This window comes from Formica exsecta, unplaced genomic scaffold, assembly GCF_003651465.1.
Source record: "Formica exsecta isolate Colony F162 unplaced genomic scaffold, ASM365146v1 scaffold690, whole genome shotgun sequence".
NCBI lineage: Eukaryota > Metazoa > Arthropoda > Insecta > Hymenoptera > Formicidae > Formica > Formica exsecta.
In genome coordinates this window covers 320,781-343,071 of record NW_021853456.1, presented here as the reverse complement: position 1 = coordinate 343,071, position 22,291 = coordinate 320,781, and the positions used below count along the sequence as shown (strand labels likewise).

At 32.8% G+C, this 22,291-nt stretch overlaps 3 protein-coding genes across 5 annotated transcripts in view; 2 read left to right on the top strand and 1 right to left on the bottom strand.

The window, feature by feature from the left end:
- Window positions 1-5,459, top strand: part of LOC115243126 (storkhead-box protein 2) — a 77,897-nt gene extending 72,438 nt beyond the window's left edge. Inside the window, exons 5-8 of one of the 2 annotated variants that reach the window (XM_029819864.1) lie at window positions 597-803; window positions 1,271-1,434; window positions 1,751-2,227; window positions 2,491-5,459. In XM_029819864.1, coding sequence (XP_029675724.1) covers window positions 597-803; window positions 1,271-1,434; window positions 1,751-2,227; window positions 2,491-3,666 — 2,024 coding nt within the window. In that variant the 3' untranslated portion in view covers window positions 3,667-5,459. Of the gene's footprint in view, window positions 1-596; window positions 804-1,249; window positions 1,435-1,750; window positions 2,228-2,490 lie in introns of both variants that reach the window. The other variant, XM_029819863.1, reaches the window with a different exon arrangement.
- A 943-nt stretch (window positions 5,460-6,402) lies between these two features.
- Window positions 6,403-15,031, top strand: LOC115243138 (cohesin subunit SA-2). The gene is made up of 18 exons (XM_029819886.1): window positions 6,403-6,872; window positions 6,965-7,125; window positions 7,215-7,393; window positions 7,492-7,665; window positions 7,739-7,943; window positions 8,026-8,355; window positions 8,451-9,399; window positions 9,478-9,711; window positions 9,806-9,989; window positions 10,074-10,260; window positions 10,333-10,637; window positions 10,719-10,930; window positions 11,002-11,168; window positions 11,681-11,732; window positions 13,433-13,465; window positions 13,628-13,804; window positions 13,890-13,974; window positions 14,056-15,031. Exons 1-18 carry the CDS (start codon window positions 6,697-6,699, stop codon window positions 14,071-14,073), a joined length of 3,828 nt encoding a protein of 1,275 aa, XP_029675746.1. The 5' UTR covers window positions 6,403-6,696; the 3' UTR covers window positions 14,074-15,031.
- On the bottom strand, window positions 14,284-22,225 carry LOC115243137 (golgin subfamily A member 4-like). 2 transcript variants are annotated; one of them, XM_029819884.1, is made up of 11 exons: window positions 22,039-22,225; window positions 21,560-21,648; window positions 21,427-21,482; window positions 17,075-21,231; window positions 16,699-16,991; window positions 16,433-16,611; window positions 16,184-16,338; window positions 15,960-16,052; window positions 15,808-15,870; window positions 15,522-15,638; window positions 14,284-15,448 (listed from the first exon to the last, which is right to left on the bottom strand). In XM_029819884.1, exons 1-11 carry the CDS (start codon window positions 22,075-22,077, stop codon window positions 15,386-15,388), a joined length of 5,304 nt encoding a protein of 1,767 aa, XP_029675744.1. In that variant the 5' UTR covers window positions 22,078-22,225; the 3' UTR covers window positions 14,284-15,385. The 2 variants fall into 2 exon arrangements, with proteins under 2 accessions (XP_029675744.1, XP_029675745.1); XM_029819885.1 differs by lacking the exon at window positions 15,808-15,870.
- Between the last annotated feature and the right edge of the window lie 66 nt (window positions 22,226-22,291).

The following is a 22,291-nucleotide window of genomic DNA, read 5'->3' as shown; positions in this document are numbered from 1 at the left end:
GGGGGGGGTTGGAGGAGAGGCAGAGGGGACCACACGTATATAATCTTCCTACTTTTCTCTTACTCGTTTCTCGGCTGATTCTCACGCTGGTAACCCACTCGTCGTCGGTCGGTACGTCGGCGTATCGCCCGTGGCTATGTACCGAGATGAAACTCTCAGGAATGAGGGTATTCCACTTTTTTGTTTCTTCTTTTTTTATTCTTTTTTGAGAACGTAGTTGTGCAGCAGCCGCGAGCGTACCTCGGTCATCATATTAACCCTTTTAGCCGAAGCGATGCGTCGTCTCGCCGTTCTGATATTTGCATCTCACGCGTGGAATTTACTCTCCCCTGTCCACCTGTCTAATGCTGCGTTTTTCTGACGTACTTTCACGAATATATATTCGTATTTTATTTAAATATTATAACGCCTAGAAGATGAAGACAATCAAATTTGAGAAATATAAAAAACATTGTCAGCATTCTTCTCAAATTATTTATCGGTTTCTTTCCTCTAAATTAAAATAATATTATTATATGTACATATAATGATATGTAATATGATAACGTTTTTTTTTGCATGTGTATTAGAAATAATTTTGATTATCTCCATTTCAGGAAATCCCAACGACAAGGTCCTGTTCGCCAGGTGTCGGTCGATGCCCGGTCGTCTCGAGAGGCGACACTCGTTACGGCTCTGGGGCTCGGCCAGACGTTTGCACAGAAGCGGAAGTTCGCGGTCCCTGCCGCGAAGACCCGAAAGGAGCGATACGTCTTCCAGCGCGGAATACGCCAGCACGGACAGTGCGCCTCACAGTCCAACTAGTAAGTTTGATCGGGGAAGGGATTGCGTGGTGATGGGTGACCGCTTTAAATTATAAGCGAATCGGTTTAAAAATGCTTTTTTAATCGTATGTAAAACTCTTTTTTTTTCGAAGACAGAACTTTGCGAGGGGGCTTTGTATATATGTATATAAAAATTCGAGCAGTATGCTGTTAAATCGATTTGCAAGCTAGACATTTATTCGTTGCATTATGTCGTGGACGATTTTTTATTAAATTTTTTGCGACTAATAATCATCCCGATATAGTGAAATTATTACAAACAGGTATTTTGTGAATGTTGTGAAGTATTTCATGTACATGTACATACATCGTATAATAACTCAATCCGAAATCAAAGCTTTTTAGTCACCCTGTAGCTGGCAAGCCCTTCCTTGATCCTCATTATCTTCTAACGAAGCGCAACAAATCCAAATCCTTTCCTCAAGGCTTTTCTGGGATTTTTTCAGAGAAGATAGGCCTGCTCTCCAGGCTCTTTCGGCGGAGCACACGGAGGAAGGGCACACCGTTAATGGGCACTTTCAGTGCTCAGTATCCCCCCACCGAGTGGTTTAATCCGCGCGTTGTGCATTTGCACAGCGTTGCCACGCAGACAAGGGCCGCCAGCCCTTCGGTAAGTCGCATACAAGTATATTCCCTGACAAGAAATAGTTAAATAAAACTTCTTACATAGTACTTCTCTAACACCGCAAGGCTAATTAACCGGTTCCCCCAGACAGTTAATGAAAAATCTTGAGGCGACAACATATTCTAAGCTATTAATAACAACGAACTTAAAAACTTGATAATATTGAAGACAGCAAACAGTTTAAATAATTCAATTGGAACTGATGAATTAGAAGCGAATAATTGCCAGAATTGAATTAGAAGCGAATAGTTTCCAAGAATTTTTTAAAGAAATTAAATCGATCGAATAAATCTGTTTTCAGATGATGGAGGGTCTCAACCAGTCGCAGGCCAGTTTTCAAGTATGGGACGACTCGAGCTCGGTGCGATCAGCCACTCTGCCGAGGCGACATCGGCGTCAAGCCAGCGGTGATTCCTCGAGCTTGTTGGCCAACTCGACGCCAAGGAGCTCTCGAAGGCATCGGTCACCGTGTTCTACTCTACCGAGATCCAAGTGTTCCAGCTTGAGCAGATGCACGTCTAGAGCATCCGTTTTACCGCCTAGCACTACTAATCAGGAGGCCTATCAAGCCCGTAATCAGGCGCAGAACGATAAAAATTCAACCAACTCGTCGCCCAGCAGAAGCGGCGGCAGCTCGGGTTCGGTTAGGACGATGACTGCGAGTCCGGCTAAGACGACCACGTTGGGTAGGCCCAACACCAGGCAGTCTAACTCTAGAAGACCGAGTCACGACTTTAGCAACGGCACTAAATCGGCTAACGGCTCTCCACAACATAAGGTAAATTTAAGTTAACTCCATTATAAATATTTATAACAATATCTTTGCATATATGTATATTTCTCTTTGAAAAAAAAAAAAATTTATAAATGTTTCTATATTGCTTGTTTAAGAAATGTGTTGAAAATCTTAAATTTGTCATATTATTACAGTAAAAAAAATTTTTTTTTAGGTAGCGGTTAGATGATTAATCTTTGTAATTTAAATTTTTTAATTTTTAATTTTCTATTATCTCTGAATAATGAAAGTTTTATTGTTTCAAGGTATTACAAAAAACTTCGTCGGGTCACTCGTCTCACTCTAGTGGCAAGTCAGTGTCTAGCACAAAGCTGACTTGCTCGCCATTGAAAACGGCCACGCTGTCGACGAAATCGTCACCGCTCAAAGTCGTTCAGCAAGGTTCGCTGACTCCTCTGCAAGAGGCACAGAACTCGATAACTCTTCAGGTGTCCACTAATCTGAGCCCGTCGTCGCAAGAGCAACGAACGATACAGAATAGCGTGACGCTAGCTTCTAACACAACCAGCACGACGACCATTTCCGGCTCGCCTGGCACGAAGATCTACGTTCAACAAAACAACTCGCCGATGAGGTCCGTGATCACCTTCGAGGATGGCACGGTAAAGACGAAGATTGCCGAGAAGGAAATAATCGATTGCAAGGAAAAGCAGGAGAGAGAGCTGGTGGCCGAGAAGGCCTACAAGACTCGGGTGGATGAGGAGAAGTTCTTCAAATCAAAGTTAGATGACGAAAAGCTGAACAAATGCTCGGTCAAAGTCGAACGTCCATCGTCACTTTATGCATCAAAGGAACTTAAAACGAGTCTTCTGCTATCGGAATCTGACAAGGAAAATAAGCCGAAGGTCGAGGAGGAAGTGCCTAACAAGTTGAAATTGACGAACCGTCTGAACAATAGTCAGGCTCATTTGATCGATGGTTCTACCAACAACATTGACAAGAATTCTTTAGTACACGAAGCCGCCGCCTTATCCTCCACGAAGAATACTAACGACGCAATGAACAATTCGCGCAAACTCAGCCTGTCGTTGTCGAAGGACGCGCTGAGCTATCGTAACTTGCTGCGTCCCGGTTCGAAGAACAACATTGCCTCAAATCCACCATCGCCTACGAAATCGTACGACGGTTTCGGTGGCTCTTTCAACGACGTCTACATCGAAAATCTGGAGACAGTGAAACAGCAACGGGCTCCGCAGGGTTCCGAGCCTAATCTGGAGAAGACCGTGAGTCGAGGCTCGGATTTGCATTCTTATCCCAGTCTTAGTGATATGCAAGTTCAGTTCACCAGCCTGGCGGCGCAGAAAATCCTCAAAGGTTGCCCGATCAACAGCGTGGATACTCTGGTGGAGGTGAACATGGCGGCCGCCGATAAGCCTAACAATTGCGACGTCACTATTCACACAGATTTCGGTCTCGTTTGAAATTTTGTTCTCGTTGATTATTAATGTCATAAATGAAGACAAGGAACTGTCGATCCTTACACCACACTCTGGCATATTCCATCCATAAAAAACAACGTGCCTCGAGGCAAATAATATCGAAGAATAAACGTCGCTAACGCGCCTTGCTACATCAAGATAGGGAGTCATTTTCTTTTAATAAAAAGGTTATACACAATTTACGTAAGAATGTTATACACGGTACACGCGTAACAGTTACCAGTAATCTGTCATTTATATATATCTCTTTCCTGTTTTTTATCGAACGTCCGTGTTTTCAAACAATCGCTGTGCCAATCCAATTTGTATTATTAAAGCAAATACTGTTATAAGAAAGATCACATCAGGCCAAAACCCAAGTTTTTAACCTTGCTTGTCTTAATATAAAGATTCTCTTAAAAATGTTATCTCTAAATAAATTGTGTCCACTATTGGATATATTAAATTAAAGAATTTTATAAATGTTGAATTTTTAAAATTAAATTCATATGTAATTTGTATAGCTAAATAATGTGAAAAAAATATAAAACGCATTTCGTTTTATTTTCACGTTCTGTACTTAAAAATGTGCTAAAAGCATAATGATTAAAAACGCAGATCTTTTTTATTGTTGAGACAAGCGGTTATCATCCATTTCGTGTTTTGTAACTTATTTAAAGATCGCAAAGATAATGCAAGATTTATTTGGATTTTTGAAACTAGAGCATACATATATTTGATTAATTCTTTTCAAATTTTGAAATATACGCATTGATTCAATGGATACGCGTTTAGTCGTTTTGCATCGCTTTACTCCCGCTAAAGCGATTTGTCAAAGCAATATTTCATATACAATAGTTACACGCGACTCACAATTAAAGAAATTCTCTTACAAAAAATGACAATTTTTCCTAATTATTAAAAAAACACTGCCATTTTTTATACATGTATACATTGAAAACATATTTAATATTAATTATCTTGCAATACAGCGATAAAAAAAACTTTCAGTTTCTTATAGTAAAGTACATATGTGCAAATGGTACAGCGAAATTTTATATATAGCGAGATTTTCGACAAAATCATTCCTCGAACAATAATATCGTTAATAAAAAGCGGGGAAAAATGCCTTTTATTAGCCACGCATTAAGCGCAAGCAATTAATAGATTAATCGCAATGCCGTCCCCAAAAAACCTGTAATGCAGCAAGGAGAAAAAAAGACGAGTGTTGTAATTCTCGCTGCTCTACACAGCGAAGATTTGATATATCACAAGTATATATAGTGTAGAAAAAGGACGTTTTCTCTTGCAACGCAGCCGGTACCATTCGCAATTAGTGCAATCGTAAATCTATAAGTGCCAAAAAACTTATCGTAGTACTTAATGAAACAACCGCCTTAATTAAGAGTCACGGCGATTTCGCGGCATTCGCTGACGACGACGACGATTTCGTAAACACGCAAATAAATCGCGAGAAGAAAGAAAATAATGCAAAGCGTAAACCGTAGAGTTAAAAATGGTAGGCAATTAAATAAGTATGGGAGAAAAAAGAAAAAAAGGAAAAAGAGACATATTCGTCTGCTTTGTACATTTCATACTCCGCATCGCAAATTAACCGACCGGTTGGATTCAGAATTATCGTTCACTCTATTTCAAGGATGAAGACGCCGACTTTTTATTTCATGATTTCTCAAGTGCTTAAGTTACTTATTGTTACGATTATTGTTATATAAATACTTTTATTATTACAATTTATCAATTATATTAATTACGGTTTATATATTAATTAACTTATATTACAATTTACGAATTATTATTATAAAAAATTATTCATAATTTATCTATTGATTCAAGACATAAAATATATGTGTGGGTGTGTTATGTGTGTATATATATACACATATATAAATGAATCTTTTAATATCAATTTTAATAAATGAATGCAAAAGAAATCGATTTAAAATTGAAATAATTTCACAGAAATAGAAAATATTGAAAATACAAAATGCATAATGTGAAATTTTCAAAGATAAGAAAATATCATTTTTATCAAAAAAAGTCAGCGTCTAAATAAATAGAGTAACGGTTTTCTTGAATCCTCGCCTCTTATTTCTTATCAAAACTAACTTGTAGAAGATCATTGTATAATCTTACGACTCATTATAACAACGAAAATATATATATATATGAATAATAAAGAATAAAGAATGGCATTATTTTATTGTTAATGCATAGACTCACCGCCCCAAAGTTCAAAAAAGCTTCGTTTAGTCGCACTCGCCATATTTATTAGATACCCGTCACCTCGAAAAGAAGCTTCTGAAAATTCAGGAAATTGGCTAGATTCTGAAAATTAAGAATCGATCCTTAAAAAATATATATAATATACAGATTTTATAAAGAATTGGTTTCTTTAGCATGTAGAGACATTACAATTCAATTACCTTTGATTGCTCTTAGATGCTAATTAATAAATGCGGGAACATTTCTCCGTTGTATAGCGCACACAAAATTTTACAATACTACTTAAAACGAAAGAGAAGAATTCAAATTGCAACTGTGAAAAAATGGCGCCATCTCATGAAACGGTGCGTTTTCATTAAACATAAAAATTCACTATCGAGTAGCCAATGAAATCGCCTATTAGGGCCGATGATTGAACAGCCCCAGAATATCCCTATCTCTTTGCCGCTTTGTAAGTCTTTATGTTGGCGCTCCTGAAAGTCGTTAACTAGTGTAACTAGCGAGGAACGCAGAAGAACGCAAAAAATGGATACAATTCAAGTTTGACAATCTTGTATATTTCAATTTTATCAAGCAGGACTATCGAGGAATATCTTTCTTACAAGAAACTGTCTTATTAAGGAATTGTCAGAACAGTATATATACTTGGGATTTCTAACATTCTTAGTAAAGAAATCTCGATAAACCCAGTTCATACGCTGCTTCATGGATTTATCGCGGTCGACCGCGCGTTTTTTCTTCAGATATGAATTTTGTTATTGGGCACATTAAAACGTAGAAAACACCGAGATGATGCATAGAAGGGGTGGTAAGCGAATCCGGATGGACGATCCGGTGCCACCGGAGTACGAGACACCGATGACACCTATGACTCCGATGAATGATAATTCCGGCGGAGATGCAAACGACTCTTACAATGCTTACACACCGTATCAGGCGTCTCAGACTCCACTACACAATCCCACGTAAGTATCTAGTTTTAGAGTCATCTTTATAAAAACGATATAATCTCATTGAATGTTAAGCGTGATTGTAATATACTATCGTATATTTGTAGTCCAGAACATTACTCTTCTGAGAGTTACAGTTCACCGGGCACATCTCAACAACAATATCAGGAGCAAGGCAATTTTGACAATCAGACACAATTTGAGGCTCCTATGACACCTGCCGCTTCTAACATGAGGATCACGAGGAACACACGTGCCAGGATGCGTGGTATATACAAATATACATTTTGTTTATAGAAGACACGTGGAAAATATTATGGCGAATGATATGAAAGATTGCAATGTTTGACTTTAAAGGAGGTGTGGTGCAGCAGCCCAAGTACAAAGAGATTGATACGGATTATGCTCCAACATCTAGCAGCAGAGGTAGAGGTGGCGGGGGACGAGGACGTGGCAAAAGGGCGCATCATTCACATAGTCTGGAAGATGAAGCTAGTCTTTACTATGTTATTAGGAATAATCGTTCGTCACTCACTGTAAGTGAGAATTAATTATGATTAATACAAAATCACAACTACAAGAGAATGTTCGTGTATAGAAACTTTTTATAATACATAAATATTATTTGTGACAGACTATTGTTGATGACTGGATAGAAAAATATAAGGGTAACAGAGAAAATGCACTGCTTATGCTTATGCAATTTTTCATCAATGCAAGTGGTTGCAAAGGTCGTATCACTTCTGAAATGCAACTGACTATGGAACATGTGGCAATTATTCGCAAAATGACTGAAGAATTTGATGAAGTATGTTTGCTAAATCATTATAATATATAATATGTATAATATTTTGATTACATAATTTTATCTTTTTTTGCAGGAAAGTGGTGAATATCCATTGATAATGACTGGACAACAGTGGAAGAAGTTTCGTGCAAATTTCTGTGAATTCGTTCAAATTCTCGTTCGTCAATGTCAGTATTCTATTATCTATGATCAGTTTTTGATGGATAATGTTATCTCTTTACTAACTGGACTCTCGGATTCCCAAGTGAGAGCGTTTAGGCATACCGCAACTCTTGCAGGTAAATTTTAACAAGAGACCATATACTTACAAATTATATTTTGTGAGCAGGATGCATATTAATAGAACAATTTTATTTGTAGCCATGAAATTAATGACAGCTCTAGTAGACGTTGCCTTGACTGTATCTATAAATTTGGACAATACACAGCGTCAATACGAAGCGGAAAGACAGAAGGCTCGAGAGAAAAGAGCAGCAGATAGATTAGAATCCTTAATGGCAAAGCGAAAGGAGTTAGAAGAGAATATGGACGAAATAAAAAATATGTTAACATATATGTTCAAGTCTGTTTTTGTTCATAGATATAGGGATACTTTGCCGGAAATACGCGCGATTTGTATGGCGGAAATCGGAGTCTGGATGAAGAAGTTTCATCAAAACTTTTTAGATGATTCATATTTGAAATATATCGGTACAAAGAATTTTTATTAAACAAAGAATTTTTACATATATTAAACAAAAATAATTATATATATATACATTTTCATGTTTGATATAATTTTTTAGGTTGGACTTTGCATGATAAAGTCGGAGAAGTTAGACTCAAATGCTTGCAGGCATTGCAACCGCTATACGCTTCGGAGGAGTTGAAAACGAAGCTCGAGCTGTTCACAAGCAAATTTAAGGATAGAATCGTGGCGATGACGTTGGACAAAGAGTACGATGTAGCGGTACAGGCTGTGAAACTGGTTATTTCGATCTTAAAGCATCACAGGGAAATTCTTACTGATAAAGACTGTGAACATGTGTACGAACTTGTTTATTCATCGCATCGCGCGGTTGCGCAGGCAGCCGGAGAATTTCTGAACGAACGTTTATTCCGTCCGGAAGACGAAGCCGTGGTGGATGTAAAGACCAGACGCGGCAAGAAACGATTGCCGAATACGCCCCTTATACGCGATCTTGTTCTATTCTTCATCGAATCCGAATTGCACGAGCACGGAGCGTATTTGGTTGACTCCCTGATCGAAACTAATCAAATGATGAAGGATTGGGAGTGTATGACAGATCTCTTGCTGGAGGAGGCTGGTCCCGACGAGGAAGCGTTGGATAATCAAAAGGAAACATCCCTTATCGAATTGATGGTATGTTGCATAAAGCAAGCTGCTACGGGCGAAGCACCCGTCGGTCGCGGACCCACTCGGAAAATTCTATCGGTGAAAGAACTTAAACAAGTTCACGATGATAAGCAAAAACTGACGGAACATTTCATTCAAACATTACCACTATTACTTGACAAGTACAGGGCAGACCCTGAGAAATTAGCAAACCTGCTGGCAATTCCGCAGTATTTTGATTTGGATATTTATACAAAATCTAGACAGGAGATAAACTTAGATTCTTTATTAACTAAAATTCACGTGATTGTTGAAAAAATGCACGATAACGAAGTTTTAGATACGGCGGCTAAAACTTTAGAACATATGTGTGTAGAAGGCCATGCTATTTTCACCAGGTATATATATTTTTATTACTTTCATTTAAATTAGATCTGTTATTTGTTTAAAAAAGTATACAATTTATTTTTTTGTAGATGTGATGTCGCTCGTTCCACTTTGATCGACTCTATTGTAAATAAATATAAAGAGGCGATCGATGAATATAGAAATTTGATTGAGGGGGATGAAGAGCCAGATGAAGATGAAATATTTAATGTCGTCCAATCGCTCAAAAAAGTTTCCATATTTTATTCTTGTCACAATATGAATCCATGGGGCATATGGGACTCATTATACAAAGATATAGAGGATGCAAAGGATCCTTCAAAGTACCTTTTTTTATACTTATACTATTTTATTTTACATAAAATTGTATATATTATATTCAAATGTATCATAATATAAATCAAATTGTCTGCACAGATGTTTACCATCAACTGCAGTTAAATATTGTATAAGCGCATGCTTCTTTGCCATTTTGTGGGGTCAAAATCATTTGATGGAAGCTGTAGATTCAGGCAGCCACGGTGAGGACGAATGTCGGCAATTGAAGGAACGATTGCATTCTTTTATGGGTTCAATGCGCCATTTCGTTAATGGCGATACGGTAATTATATTATTTTTTAATAATTCGAAAATACGATTAGTGTCTTTTATGATAAACAATACTTACAGTTTTAATATTAAACAGCCTTCGCCGCCGATCTTGAGGGAAGACGCATATAATACTATATGTGACTTATTAGTAATATTCTGCAATCAGCTCACTACGCATAGTAATCCTCTGATGCATCAATTAGTGTATGAGCCTGACCAAGCAATGCAGAATATGCTCAATAGATTTATACAAGAGTACGTCTTCTTCGAAGAGGAGGATGGTAAGTAAATATTCTAATATGCATTAAATGAATTTTTATTGATTTATATAATAGCATGAAAGTCTTTCGTAGACGAACACGATGAACATTCTAAAATCGAGGAATTGCATAAAAGAAGAAATTTCTTAGCCGGATACTGCAAATTAATCGTCTATAATATGATCCCTACGAAAGCCGCAGCCGATGTATTTAAGCATTACGTTAAATATTATAACGACTATGGCGATATTATTAAAACCACATTAGGAAAAGCAAGAGATATCAACAAAACGAATTGCGCGCTCACAATGCAACAAAGCTTAAATATTTTGTACAACGAGATAGTGGCCGAGAAGGGCAAAGTGAACAGAAATAGTGAAGAATTCACTGCAATCAAGGTGTGTAATTATCATTGTACTATTCTACGTACAATGCAATGAAATATATTAAAACCTGTGAAATGTTGTAATTATTTCCAGGAACTGGCGAAGCGATTTGCTTTGTCCTTCGGCTTGGATGCCGTGAAAAATCGAGAAGCAATTACAGCCTTGCACCGTGCGGGTGTATTATTCGCCATTACTCCACCAGACGGCATCGAGCAGGATCCTACAGGTCCGCCACCGAATTTACCATTCCTCGAGATACTGTCAGAATTTACGAATAAGCTTCTCAAACAGGATAAACGTGTTGTGTAAGTGCTCATTATTGAATGCAGTTTACTTTTTAGAATATTTCTTAACATTTATTATGGTGTTATTGCAGACTCAATTTTCTGGATAGACGATTACAAGCTGGAATGCCGTCTTCACGAGGAGAAGATTGGCAGCCTTTACTATTGTACAGAAATAGTTTATTACATGGCGAAACTGATCAAGTTCCAGTGACAAGTAAACGAGCTTACACGAGGCGCAAGAAGGATCACTTGGCTGGTAAGAAATAATCTTATTATTGGTATGTTCTTTATAGCTGAACTGATTGCACTAGTTCAGAGTTTATCTTCTTTTCTCCACATTGGAAGGAGAAAGATAAATTCTGAACTAATGCAGCCAGTTCAACTCAGATATAAAGAACAGACTTATGATTACCTTAAGAAGCATTCTTAATATATAGATGTTATTTGGACGCAATTTTATTTGCCAGAATTAGATTAAATAAGGAAATGACTAATATTGACAAATTTATTGTAATTTTGAACTAGGTATATATATTAATTTTCCTTATTTTTTTTTTCTTGTGAGATTAAAATTATTTTGATAGATGTTGTAAATTCAAACTTTAACTCAAATTTTGACAGTCAAAGTGAAAACAAACTATCATGAACATCATCAATAACTGCGGAACTGCACAATTACATTTGTAATTGAAGAGCTATAAGATTAAAATATTAATTTTAGATTATCTGACTTCGTTTACCATTTAAATGATTTTATTTTTTTTGCAGAGGAAGAGGAAGCTGATGAACCTGATGAAGGTTCTGATCATGAGTTTGCAGGGTGAGTTAGGTGTACCCGAATAGAATATGATATATATAATTATTTCATTCTGTCAAATTTATCATTAGTACAAATTCAACTGTAATTGCAAGTAACTGTTACATATAACTCGATAACACAAAGAAAAATCAGCAATGACTGATATTTAATTGTGTTTGATTATCATTGCATTCTAAAAACTAAATGCTTATCTTTACTTGCTTTTGCAATGTGTGTAAGCTATGCTATATAGATAATATGTAATATTTGTAAAACTGAAAGAACAGATACAGTTTCTGCATATATGAATGTGTTTCTTCTCTTACTATTGCTATTAGATATTAATGTTGCTTGCAAAGTGTAGATCTGTAGAAGTAGAGTGGTAGTAGTTTTATTATACTAATATTTTTTTCCATTTTACTGCCATTTTTTCATTAATGCTTTATTAATACTTTATATAATTTATAATTTTTATATTTACATATAATTTTAATATTACGATGTATTGTTATAATAAATTTATGGAAAGGTCAACTAGGATCTAACACAGCAAGTCGAGCATGTAGCTAAACTTAATTACCACTATGATATACATTAAAATATGATTTCATAATTATTGTAATTTTGCAGTTTTTGAACACTAAAATTTAAGCATCATTGCATATGACTAAATATCATAATCTACATCATTTCTTATACAAAAGATATATGTGATCTTACTTCTTGCAGTACAACTGCATGCTCTTGTGCTTAATATATAAATATCATTTTTTAAACATTTATATATATAAATAAATGTAGTGCAGAAATTGTATCTGTGCTATGTTTGCATGAGTAGTAATTTTAATCGCTTGTTACAAGTGATTCAATCATTATAAAAATTGAAGAATATATTTTTAGAGAAATATCAAATGTATATCTAAAAATGTGTATGTAAGGGGCAAAAATTGTACAAAATATTCTCGTTATAATTTATTATACTTGGTGCCTCTTTTAATAACAAATCACATTCAAACTAGAATAAGAAATTATTAAGGGATATATAATATTGGATCATATTTAAGGAATATAATGTTGGATCATATTTTTTAAACATATGAAAAAGATCGTGCATAGAGAACGATGTGTGTATTTTATCGAGTAAACTCAAGTAAGCTTAGAACTTTGTATTCTCTTTATATATTAATAATACAAATTGGTGATAGATATGTGAATAAATATGTGGGATTACTTCAAATAAGACCTTCTACTCCCAGCGCTCCTAAATCCTACTTTATCAGAATTAAAAATTATCAATTATCAGAGAAGCGTGACAAATCTCTTTATCAATCATCAATATAATATAAAGTACAAGAAAATTAATCATTTATTTTTCATATTTCCTAAAATTAATAATGTCGACATTTTCCTTTCCATGACACGCCGTTCTCTATACCCATCACTCTTCACAATAATATGTGTATCATTTTCATCTCTACATTTTTTCTTGATATTATTATATTGATTTCAGAATTGTACTCTCATCTAGAGAATGATATAATAATTTAAAAGATATATGTGTATATATAGATAAATTTGAATATCAGCTTGCAAATTTATTATACATATATATGTAACAATCTTTTAAGACATTTTTGTCCCTTTATGTCTCTAAATAATCAGATAAATTTCTATGGCAATTATTGTACTTTCACCTGAAAATGGACGTTTTCACATTTCAGCAAGCAAAAAAAAAAGCGTTCGCGAAAGAATCAGTGAGTAATTTATTCTCTCTTAATATTATTTTGTAAATTAGATACATAAAAAATAGCAATAATGTATATAAATATATTAATTATATTATAATTATATTAATATATTAATTATATTTAAATGCAGCTATCTAATAAGCGCGTTCTGCTATGATTTTATTTCAGATTACCAGTTAATAAAGTGGTAATAACACGTGGACCTAGAACAAACACTTTCTATGAGAATAATGACACTGCACAAATTCAAACATCTCCTTCTGCAACTACAGAAGATACAACGACGAGTCCTTTGCAAGATCTTGATAATAGATTTAAAGCACTACAAACACAGTCGTCACGACCGTAAGTATGGAAAGATAAAAAATTTGTTCTATTATATATTATCTATTGTGAAATTATATAATAAGTAAAACATAACTTTGCATAGACGAAGAAATCAAGAGCATGTAGAGCACAGAGAGCTGCGTAGAACCTCTAGGAACTCGGGCAAATATGTTGAGGGGCAATATATGGTAAATTTGTGCAATATTGTAATTTTAAACTATCGTAAATTACATGTTAATTATATATTAATGTAAAGTAATTTATTACAGGAATCTGATTCTGAGTAAGAAAACATAGTCTATAAAAGCTTTACTTCTTAAATTTAAACAACTGGATTGTGATATGTGTTCAGGTATGTCATTTGAGAATTATAAAGACATACTTAATTATATGAATGGCTTTCGAAAAGCAAATATTAATACATTATTATATTATAATAGATCAGCATATTATCATATAAATAAGCCAAATTTAGTTTTTCTGTCAGATTAAATTTATTTTATTATATGTTATATCACACACACACAAATGAATTTTTCAGAGCGAGTATTGATATGTTATTATCTACAAGAAAAATTTTTTGTTCTTTTGTGAAATTGACTTTATTTCTCATTATACATTTTGTTCCAAACAATACAGTATATATATTTCATTTTTATATAACATACATATAATGCCATAAAAGCTTTACTATCAGCATTTACATACATGTATTGTGATACGTGTTCATAACATATGGCATAGGAAAGCTTTTAGAGAGAGAGTATTGACAAATTATTCTAATAGACCAGCATTATTATATATAAGCGAAGTTTTTTAGTTTTCTACGAGAGATTGGATTTATCTCATTATATGTTAGACAAATAATATACAATATTTGTATTTCATTTTTATGTATATAAAAATGAATGCTTTACACAAATTCTTTCTCTCTTTATTTTAACTATTTAATAATTTTTTTTAAATAAACAAATACAATTTATTGGCATAGATTTATTTGTGAATGCATTATAGAAACATAACAGACCAAATACACTTTTACAGTTGCATTTTTGACATAACTGTAAAAGAGTGACAAGTGTAAAAGTGACAGACTCGTAGTTGGCAAATCTTAAAGATAATTCTCGTCCTATTATGAGAGATTTGTGTTTTTTCCCATATAGATTAAGCAGAAAATAATTTTATCTGACTGTTCCTATATAGTTTGCAGTAACGTTTTGTACATTGAAATAAATTTAGTGTTAATTATTTGTGCATCACGTGCTATTTACAATTATTATGTTATTTGTAGAAGATTGAAACTTTGTTGATCACCTAACACAGAATGACATTTAACATTACGAGAAAGAATAAGAATGGTTGCAGAGTAAAAAATTATAATAGATAGTATAACAGTAAAAATATAAATTATAGTAAACTAAGTAAAATTATAATAAGCCCTTATTTTTTCTATACATCTATAATATAAAAAACATCTATATAATAATTAGATTAACATACTCTGTAGGACTAATTATGACAGAAAGGTTATTCTTTGTACAACATTTGTATGATCATCTATGTATATCTTTGCATATCTATTCATCATTCCAATCAGTCCTATGGCAATCGAGACTTACGAAAAATATTACTGAGTCTGCGTTTGGGTGTGCTAGATGCATTCTGTGAAAAATATGTTTAACACATGTAGATTTAATAACTTAATATACAAAGATATATATTTCTTTATACTCACTTCATCTTGTCGTTTTAAAGAAAATATGTTCTTTAATGAATGAGGAGTGGTCATTGTTCTTCTATCTATATTCCGCTCTCTCAATATGCGTGAACTTGGACTTTTTAATTCATTACCCTGTCGCAAATTGTTAAAAAAAACTTTCAATGATAATTTTAGTGATACGAGAGAGACATTGCATAATTAAAGTATTATAAAAAGTTTTAGACAAATTTCTTTGTCTTAATGGATTTTTGAATTATACACAATATAGAGAATAACAACACATATATGTGGAAACATGTACCTGCAATGACAATCTTCCCCCATTTTTACTTGGAGTTGGAGGACCAGGTTTTTTATATGATATCTAGGAAGAGCATGAAAATGATTGCAAACATCGAACAAGGAATTGCCATATAAAACAATGGATTTTTAATAACACAATTTGATTCTTACCTGAGATCTATCTTTTTTTCTGGTTTTTTGTTCTGGAAGAAGGCTTTGGCTAAGACTATCATTAAAATTATCTTCTACTGGAGACCCCCCTGTCTATAAAGAAGAAAAAAATCTATACACATGTGAGAACATACATAACATTAGTGGAAATTACCAAAATATTTAACATATAGATACATATAAATACATAAGACATAGCATAATAACATTAAGAAGCACTTTACCTTAATCTCTTCTTCAGTCAAAGTTGAAGGAAGAAATTGGATTTCCGCTGGATAAGATGATTTTAGATGAGGTTTGCAGAGAGAATTTCTCATTTGTAATACAGACAAACGGTCCACATCCGCAATAGGTAAACATTTGCCTCTCTTTATATCAGCTGGAATAAAAAAAATATTGATTTAGATATTGTGGAAAAGTAAACTTGATTTTTACTAACGTATTCATATCTGTAACATGTAAATTCTCTATACCTAAATAAACATTATCAAAGATTTCTTCCTCGTCCTCCGTTTTAAACACATTACCCATTGCTTGCATGCTTCTAAGACTATGCCTTCTTTCGAATGTTTCTTCTGTTATTAGTGTTGTCACTTTTTGTGACATAGTTGCTTGTTGTGTATTTTCAGGTGATACCTCTTGCTTCTCTATTCTGCAATAGATTTTAATTAATCGACACTGTTATTATTCGATTTAATTTTTCTTTTTATTAAAAAAATATTTTAACTTGACTGCATACTTGCAAGTCTTTCGCGAAATTGTAGTTGTTGGTTGGTTTTCTTCAACTTCCTTGTATTTGGTTTGTAATTCTTTCAAACGTTGTAACGCATCTTCCTTCTGTTGCCGTTCAATCACGAGCTTATCTCCCATATTCCAAAGTCGCGAGTTCAGATCATCAGCATGTGCTTTGTATTTATTGACTTTTTCTTCTTGTTTCTGACACATTATTTCCATTTGAGACTGTAATTTTTCCTGTATGAACTTTTCGTTATCCTTATATAACTTTGTCATTTTCTCATTATAGGCTATTTTCTAAAATGGATTTAACATTAGTACTGTAATATGTATTAGAATTTATGTAAAAAATTTCGCAAATATAGATATATTCTACTTACCATTTTCTGCTTCAAATCTTCAAATTTCTGTTCGTATGTAACATCATATTCTTTTTTTATCCTATTTTCAAATTCTTGCTTTGCAATCTTGCTCGACATATCCTTTTCTTCACGTAACTGCTGGTTTTGTTCTTTTAAACATTTCAATTCATCCTTCAGAGATTCTATTTCTACCAAATTAACTTCCATTGGCGCTTTCTCCGCTGATTTTAGCTTTAGCTCCGTTCTAAGATCGTCGATACTCTTTTCTAATTTCACAATTCTCAAACGCATAGTATCTATTTTATTTTTTAAATCTTTATTTTCGTTTGTCAATTGATTCATTTTTTGTAGTTTCTTCTCTATTTCTGTTTGATTCTTGATTTTGCCAGATTTTAAACTATTCTCGTAAAAAATGGCCAAAGCTGTGAAAGATTCTATTTCTTCATCAGATTTCATTACATCGGTTTGCAATGTTTTATGCTTTCCCATCTCTACATCAATCATCACTTTTTCGTCAGCAAATTGATCCTCTTCCACACTTGTCAATGCATCGAGACATTCCTTTTCATGTATTGAACATAAGTAAGTATCATGTAATTGTTGTTCCGTCCACAAAAACTTTTTCCATAAAATATCGAATACAGATTTAATGTTTTCTGAATAGACGATTTGAGATTTCGATAATGTATTTTCAAGACTTGCTTTTTTAGCTTGCAACTGTTTAAACTCGTCACAAACAGAGGTCTCAATATGAAAAATATGTTGAAACTTTGTTAGTATTTCATTCCACTTTTGCTTGGACGACGTTAAAACAGTATCTAAGTCATTCTGAGAGGCAACCACTTTTTGCAAAGAATTTTTGAAAGATTCCTTATTTTTTATAAGGCTTTTAAGATAGTTATTCCGCTTCTGACCTATTATTTCCAATTCTCGTATTTTATTCTTCAAACTACAGACTTCCTCTTTGTCTTTTATAGTGTTTTCTGTAAGTATTTTTTGCCCTGCCAATGTTTTATTCAATTCAGCATTTGTGCAAGACAAATGCAAAATAACTTTCTGAGATTTATGTAATTCATCGAGGGTCATCTTAATAATATTCGAAATATTTATGATTTTATGATCCGTATACATATACTTATATTGAGGTAAATGATGTAAGTCCTGGTCGAGAAAATCAAAATCCGAGCATGTTTCCATAATTGTAGAATTCAAATTTTTGGTCGGATGTTCCAATTCTTGACACAATTTTACAATTTCCACTTGACTCGCATCTATTTGCTTATAGTGTTCCCTCTTTGTTTCAAGCTCTGCACTCATTTCTTTTAGTGTTTCTTGCAATTCTGCTGTAACCTTGTTTTGATTGTTAATCTGATTTTCTAGATTAAAGAATTTAGTTTGGTATTCGCGCAATGACGATTTTGCATCTTCAAGTTCTTTGTTCAATATTTCCTTAGAGTTATCAAACTGCTCCTGAAGTTCTTTTATGTGTAGACACTTTTCTTTCAGAGCTGTTTCCTGAGTTGCCAAAACGGCATCCTGGCTAGATCTTACTTCTTGAAGATTAATAATTATTTCTTTCATCTTCTTTTCCATGGTATTTTTTTCGTTTGTTAGTTTTACCATTTTAGCTTGCGACATCAGTAATGTTTCTTCTTTCATTTCTATCTCTTTATCCTTTGCTTCAAGTAGTTCTTCATGTGAATGCATCAAATGTTCCTTTTCTTTTTTTAAAGAGGTGACGTCTAAAAGTAATTCGTGAATCTGCGCTTTTTTCAATTCCATTTGTATGTTTGTGTCATTTAATTCTTGTTGTAATAAACTGAGTTTATCAGTAGCATCTTTGAAGTTGAATGATATTTTAGCATTTTCTGATTTCAGACTTTCCAAGTTGTCATTTGCTTCAGTTTCCATAGTTTTACACTGTTCTTCTAATGCTCGACTTTTTTCTTTTAAATTTTGCACAGTTTGTTTAGATTCATTTAATTCGTTACAGAGAATTCTATTATTTTCTTTCAAACTACTTATTGTTTTTTTACTTTCTAATAAATTTTGTTGTAATTTTGCATTCATTATTTGAATATTTGATAACTCCTCTTTATTGCAATTGAGATTATATTCTAACTCCTTTTTTTCTTCTTGTATTTTGTTACAGCTGTAATGCATTTTCTGATAACCACATTGCAATTTTTTAAATGTTAGTTCAATATTTTGTTGATATTTAGTAAAGCTTTGTTGAGTTTCTTCTTTTATTAATTTTAAATCTTTCTTCACATTGTGGAAGTCTTTCAACTGTGTTATAAGAGAATTTAATAGTAATTCTCGATTGATTAAATTATTTGTTAACTCATGTACATTCAATTCTAAAACAAGTTTTTCATCTCTAATTTCTTTTAAAACTTCAACTTCCTTTGAATATTTATGGATAATTTCTTTCTGTTCATTTAACAATAAATCTTTTTGCTTTTTATCTTTTTCAATATTAGCTAGTTCTATAAGATTTTGCTTATTTTGTTCTTCTAAAATTGTAATAGTTGATTGTTGTTTAAATAAGCTTGTATTTTTTTCATCTAATGTCGATTTTAGTTTCTCGATATCACATTTATATGAAACGCATGCTGTGTTGCAATTATGTAATAGTGTGTCAAAGTACTTTATAAGATCATTAAGTGTGAAGTTATCTAAATTGTCATTTTCAGCTTGTATAAATTGGTTGTTAGAATGTAAAATATCTTTTAAACTTTTATTGCAACTTTCGATGGAAGATTTAAGCGAGTCTCTTTCATTAGTAAGTTTATGAATATGTGTAATATGTTCTGTTATCTGCAATTTTGTTTGCACTAGAGCAGTGTTTAAATTTGAAGAATTAATCTTTTCTTTTTCAAGCAATTCATTCAAGTTCTTCATGTCTGTTTTTGAATGAACCAATTCTGTATTTAATGCAGTATTTGACTCTTGTATTTTAGACAGTTCTTTTTCCCTAGATGAAAGTAAGCTTCTCAAATCTTCATTTTGTGCAACAAGAGACGTTTTCTCTGCTTGTAAATTTACAATATCTGTATTTGATATTTCTAATTTTTTTTGTACATTATTTAATTCTACTTGCACTCGATCCAGTGTTTCTACCTTTTTTTGTAAATCTCTATTTGATTCCATTGCAGTTTTATAATCCTTTGTAAGAATATCTAGTTTCCCTTTTAATGTATCAAGCTGAGCATGCAATATAGCAGATTCTTCTTTAGCTTCCTGGAGTTGAATTTCAATCACAGAACTTAGAGCTTCACTAACATTAAATGACATTGTGGTAGAAAATGGTAAATCTTCAACTTCGAAACTTTGTTCTATACCAAAATTTTTGTCCAATTCTTTGATACGTGCGCGTAATTCTTCATTATGTATTCTAAGTTCTACCAATTCTCTATCCTTTGCTTCCATTTTGTTTGATAAACATTCTAAGGATTGCTCACAGTTTGTAAAATCTTCTTTATAACGTATATATGTCCTTTGCACACAAGATAGCTTTTTCGATATAGCATCTTTGTCTATCTCCAATTTATTAATTTCTTCCTGTTGTTTGTTCAATTGACTTTCCAAATCAGTAATATATTTTTTATAATAATTCTCTTGTGAATCATCTTTTGTCTGAGAAGGCTGAGGGGTACTTGGTCTTATTTTTTCTTCTCGTAATGCCTTTACTTCCATTGATCTTTCTTTAAGTTTTTTCTGTAACTTCTGTATTTTTTCATGCTGAATCATTATGTCATCCCGTAAATCCGCATTAGTAAATCGTTCTACTGCTAAGTTACATTTTAAATCTCTCAGTTCCCGAATTCGGTCAGTCATAATTTTTTTACTACGTGTAGAACAAGCGACAGGAGAACTGGAAAATTTTTGAATGGGTGGTGTTCTACGATTATTTGCAGTTGTTGATGTATCTTCAACTTCCATAATAACTTCTTTTAGAGTTTCTTTAGTGATGTCTCTTCCAAGTGGCAGAACACTTTCCAGAAAAGCTTTAACTCTAATTTGTGTTTCGTTCTTCAAGTTGTCACACATATTGTATTGCAGAGAATGATGTATTGCAGACAGCATTCGACATGCATGTACCAGTAATAAAGATGCAATATATATATGTTCTGTGTTATCATCTTTGTTGACTTTAAAACTAGGATATTCAGCTATAAGAATTGACAATATAAAAAAAAAATGTTATTTCCTAAAGTTATAAATAAATGAAAGTTTTATATCTATGTTTGCTGTTAATGTTTCAATTCATGAAATTTTTTTAATTATAGAAATTTAAAATCATACATTTAGGAAATTATATAAGTAGTAATATAAAAAATATAAAATATATACACATGTGTGTTTACCTTCTAAAAATTTGATAATATCCTCTTGATTATAGCTCTCATGTTTCTTCCATTTTCTATAACAGTAAATTAAATGATGCATTACATATAGATTATATACATATGTATTATAATATGCTAATTATATACTTACATTAATTTTAGAAAATTGATATAAAACTCTCCATCATGTAGTTCTGTTGTATTTTTTATTGATTCTTTTTGTACTTGTAAACAATCAATCTATAAAATTTAAATATTTATTTGTAAAGAACTTTTTTTTTTAAGAATGCTGCAAATTTCTAGATAAAAAATCGTGAACCATCTTAATAAATATCAATAACACAAATATAAATATGTAATATACACAAGGCCAATGTAAATATGAGGTAAATAGGTAATGGATACTATCTCACAAAAAATGAAAAAAATTATAATATGCTTATAATTTAATGACTTAAATATTGCTTAAAGAGTTGCAAAAATGGAAGTAAAAGATATGAAAAATTATGTGTGATCGATTAGTAAACATTAATAGAAGTGTATACATTTATAGCAAAATTCCATATGTAATGAAGATTACATATCGTGCGTTAATTTTTATTAAGCACATGATATACTTGAAATAATTACCCATTCTATGATAATTTTTTCCCACAGTTCCATATTCATCGTGCAATATCGTATTTACAGTCGTAAAAAGTTTAGAATACGCGTAGCGTATAAAGTTTCCTTCATTGTACAGTTACAAGTAACATCGGATTATCGGATATAGAGAGTTCGTTTGATTTCGAACAACGGATACATTGCAGTCTGGACAACCGGATCAATGTAATGCTTCTAGATCAAGCCAACTAAGTAATCGTAAATTCACTAACGTTGTCGC

Coding starts and splice junctions, on each gene's coding strand:
- LOC115243137 (XM_029819884.1), bottom strand. CDS start 22,077: ATGAATATGGAACTGTGGGAAAAAATTATCATAGAATGG. Junction 16,992..17,074: donor AAGATTTGAAGCAGAAAATG/GTAAGTAGAATA, acceptor AATCCATTTTAG/AAAATAGCCTATAATGAGAA. Junction 15,639..15,807: donor GGGGAAGATTGTCATTGCAG/GTACATGTTTCC, acceptor AATTTGCGACAG/GGTAATGAATTAAAAAGTCC.
- LOC115243138 (XM_029819886.1), top strand. CDS start 6,697: ATGATGCATAGAAGGGGTGGTAAGCGAATCCGGATGGACGATCCGGTG. Junction 9,712..9,805: donor GATGCAAAGGATCCTTCAAA/GTACCTTTTTTT, acceptor TTGTCTGCACAG/ATGTTTACCATCAACTGCAG. Junction 10,931..11,001: donor AAACAGGATAAACGTGTTGT/GTAAGTGCTCAT, acceptor GTGTTATTGCAG/ACTCAATTTTCTGGATAGAC.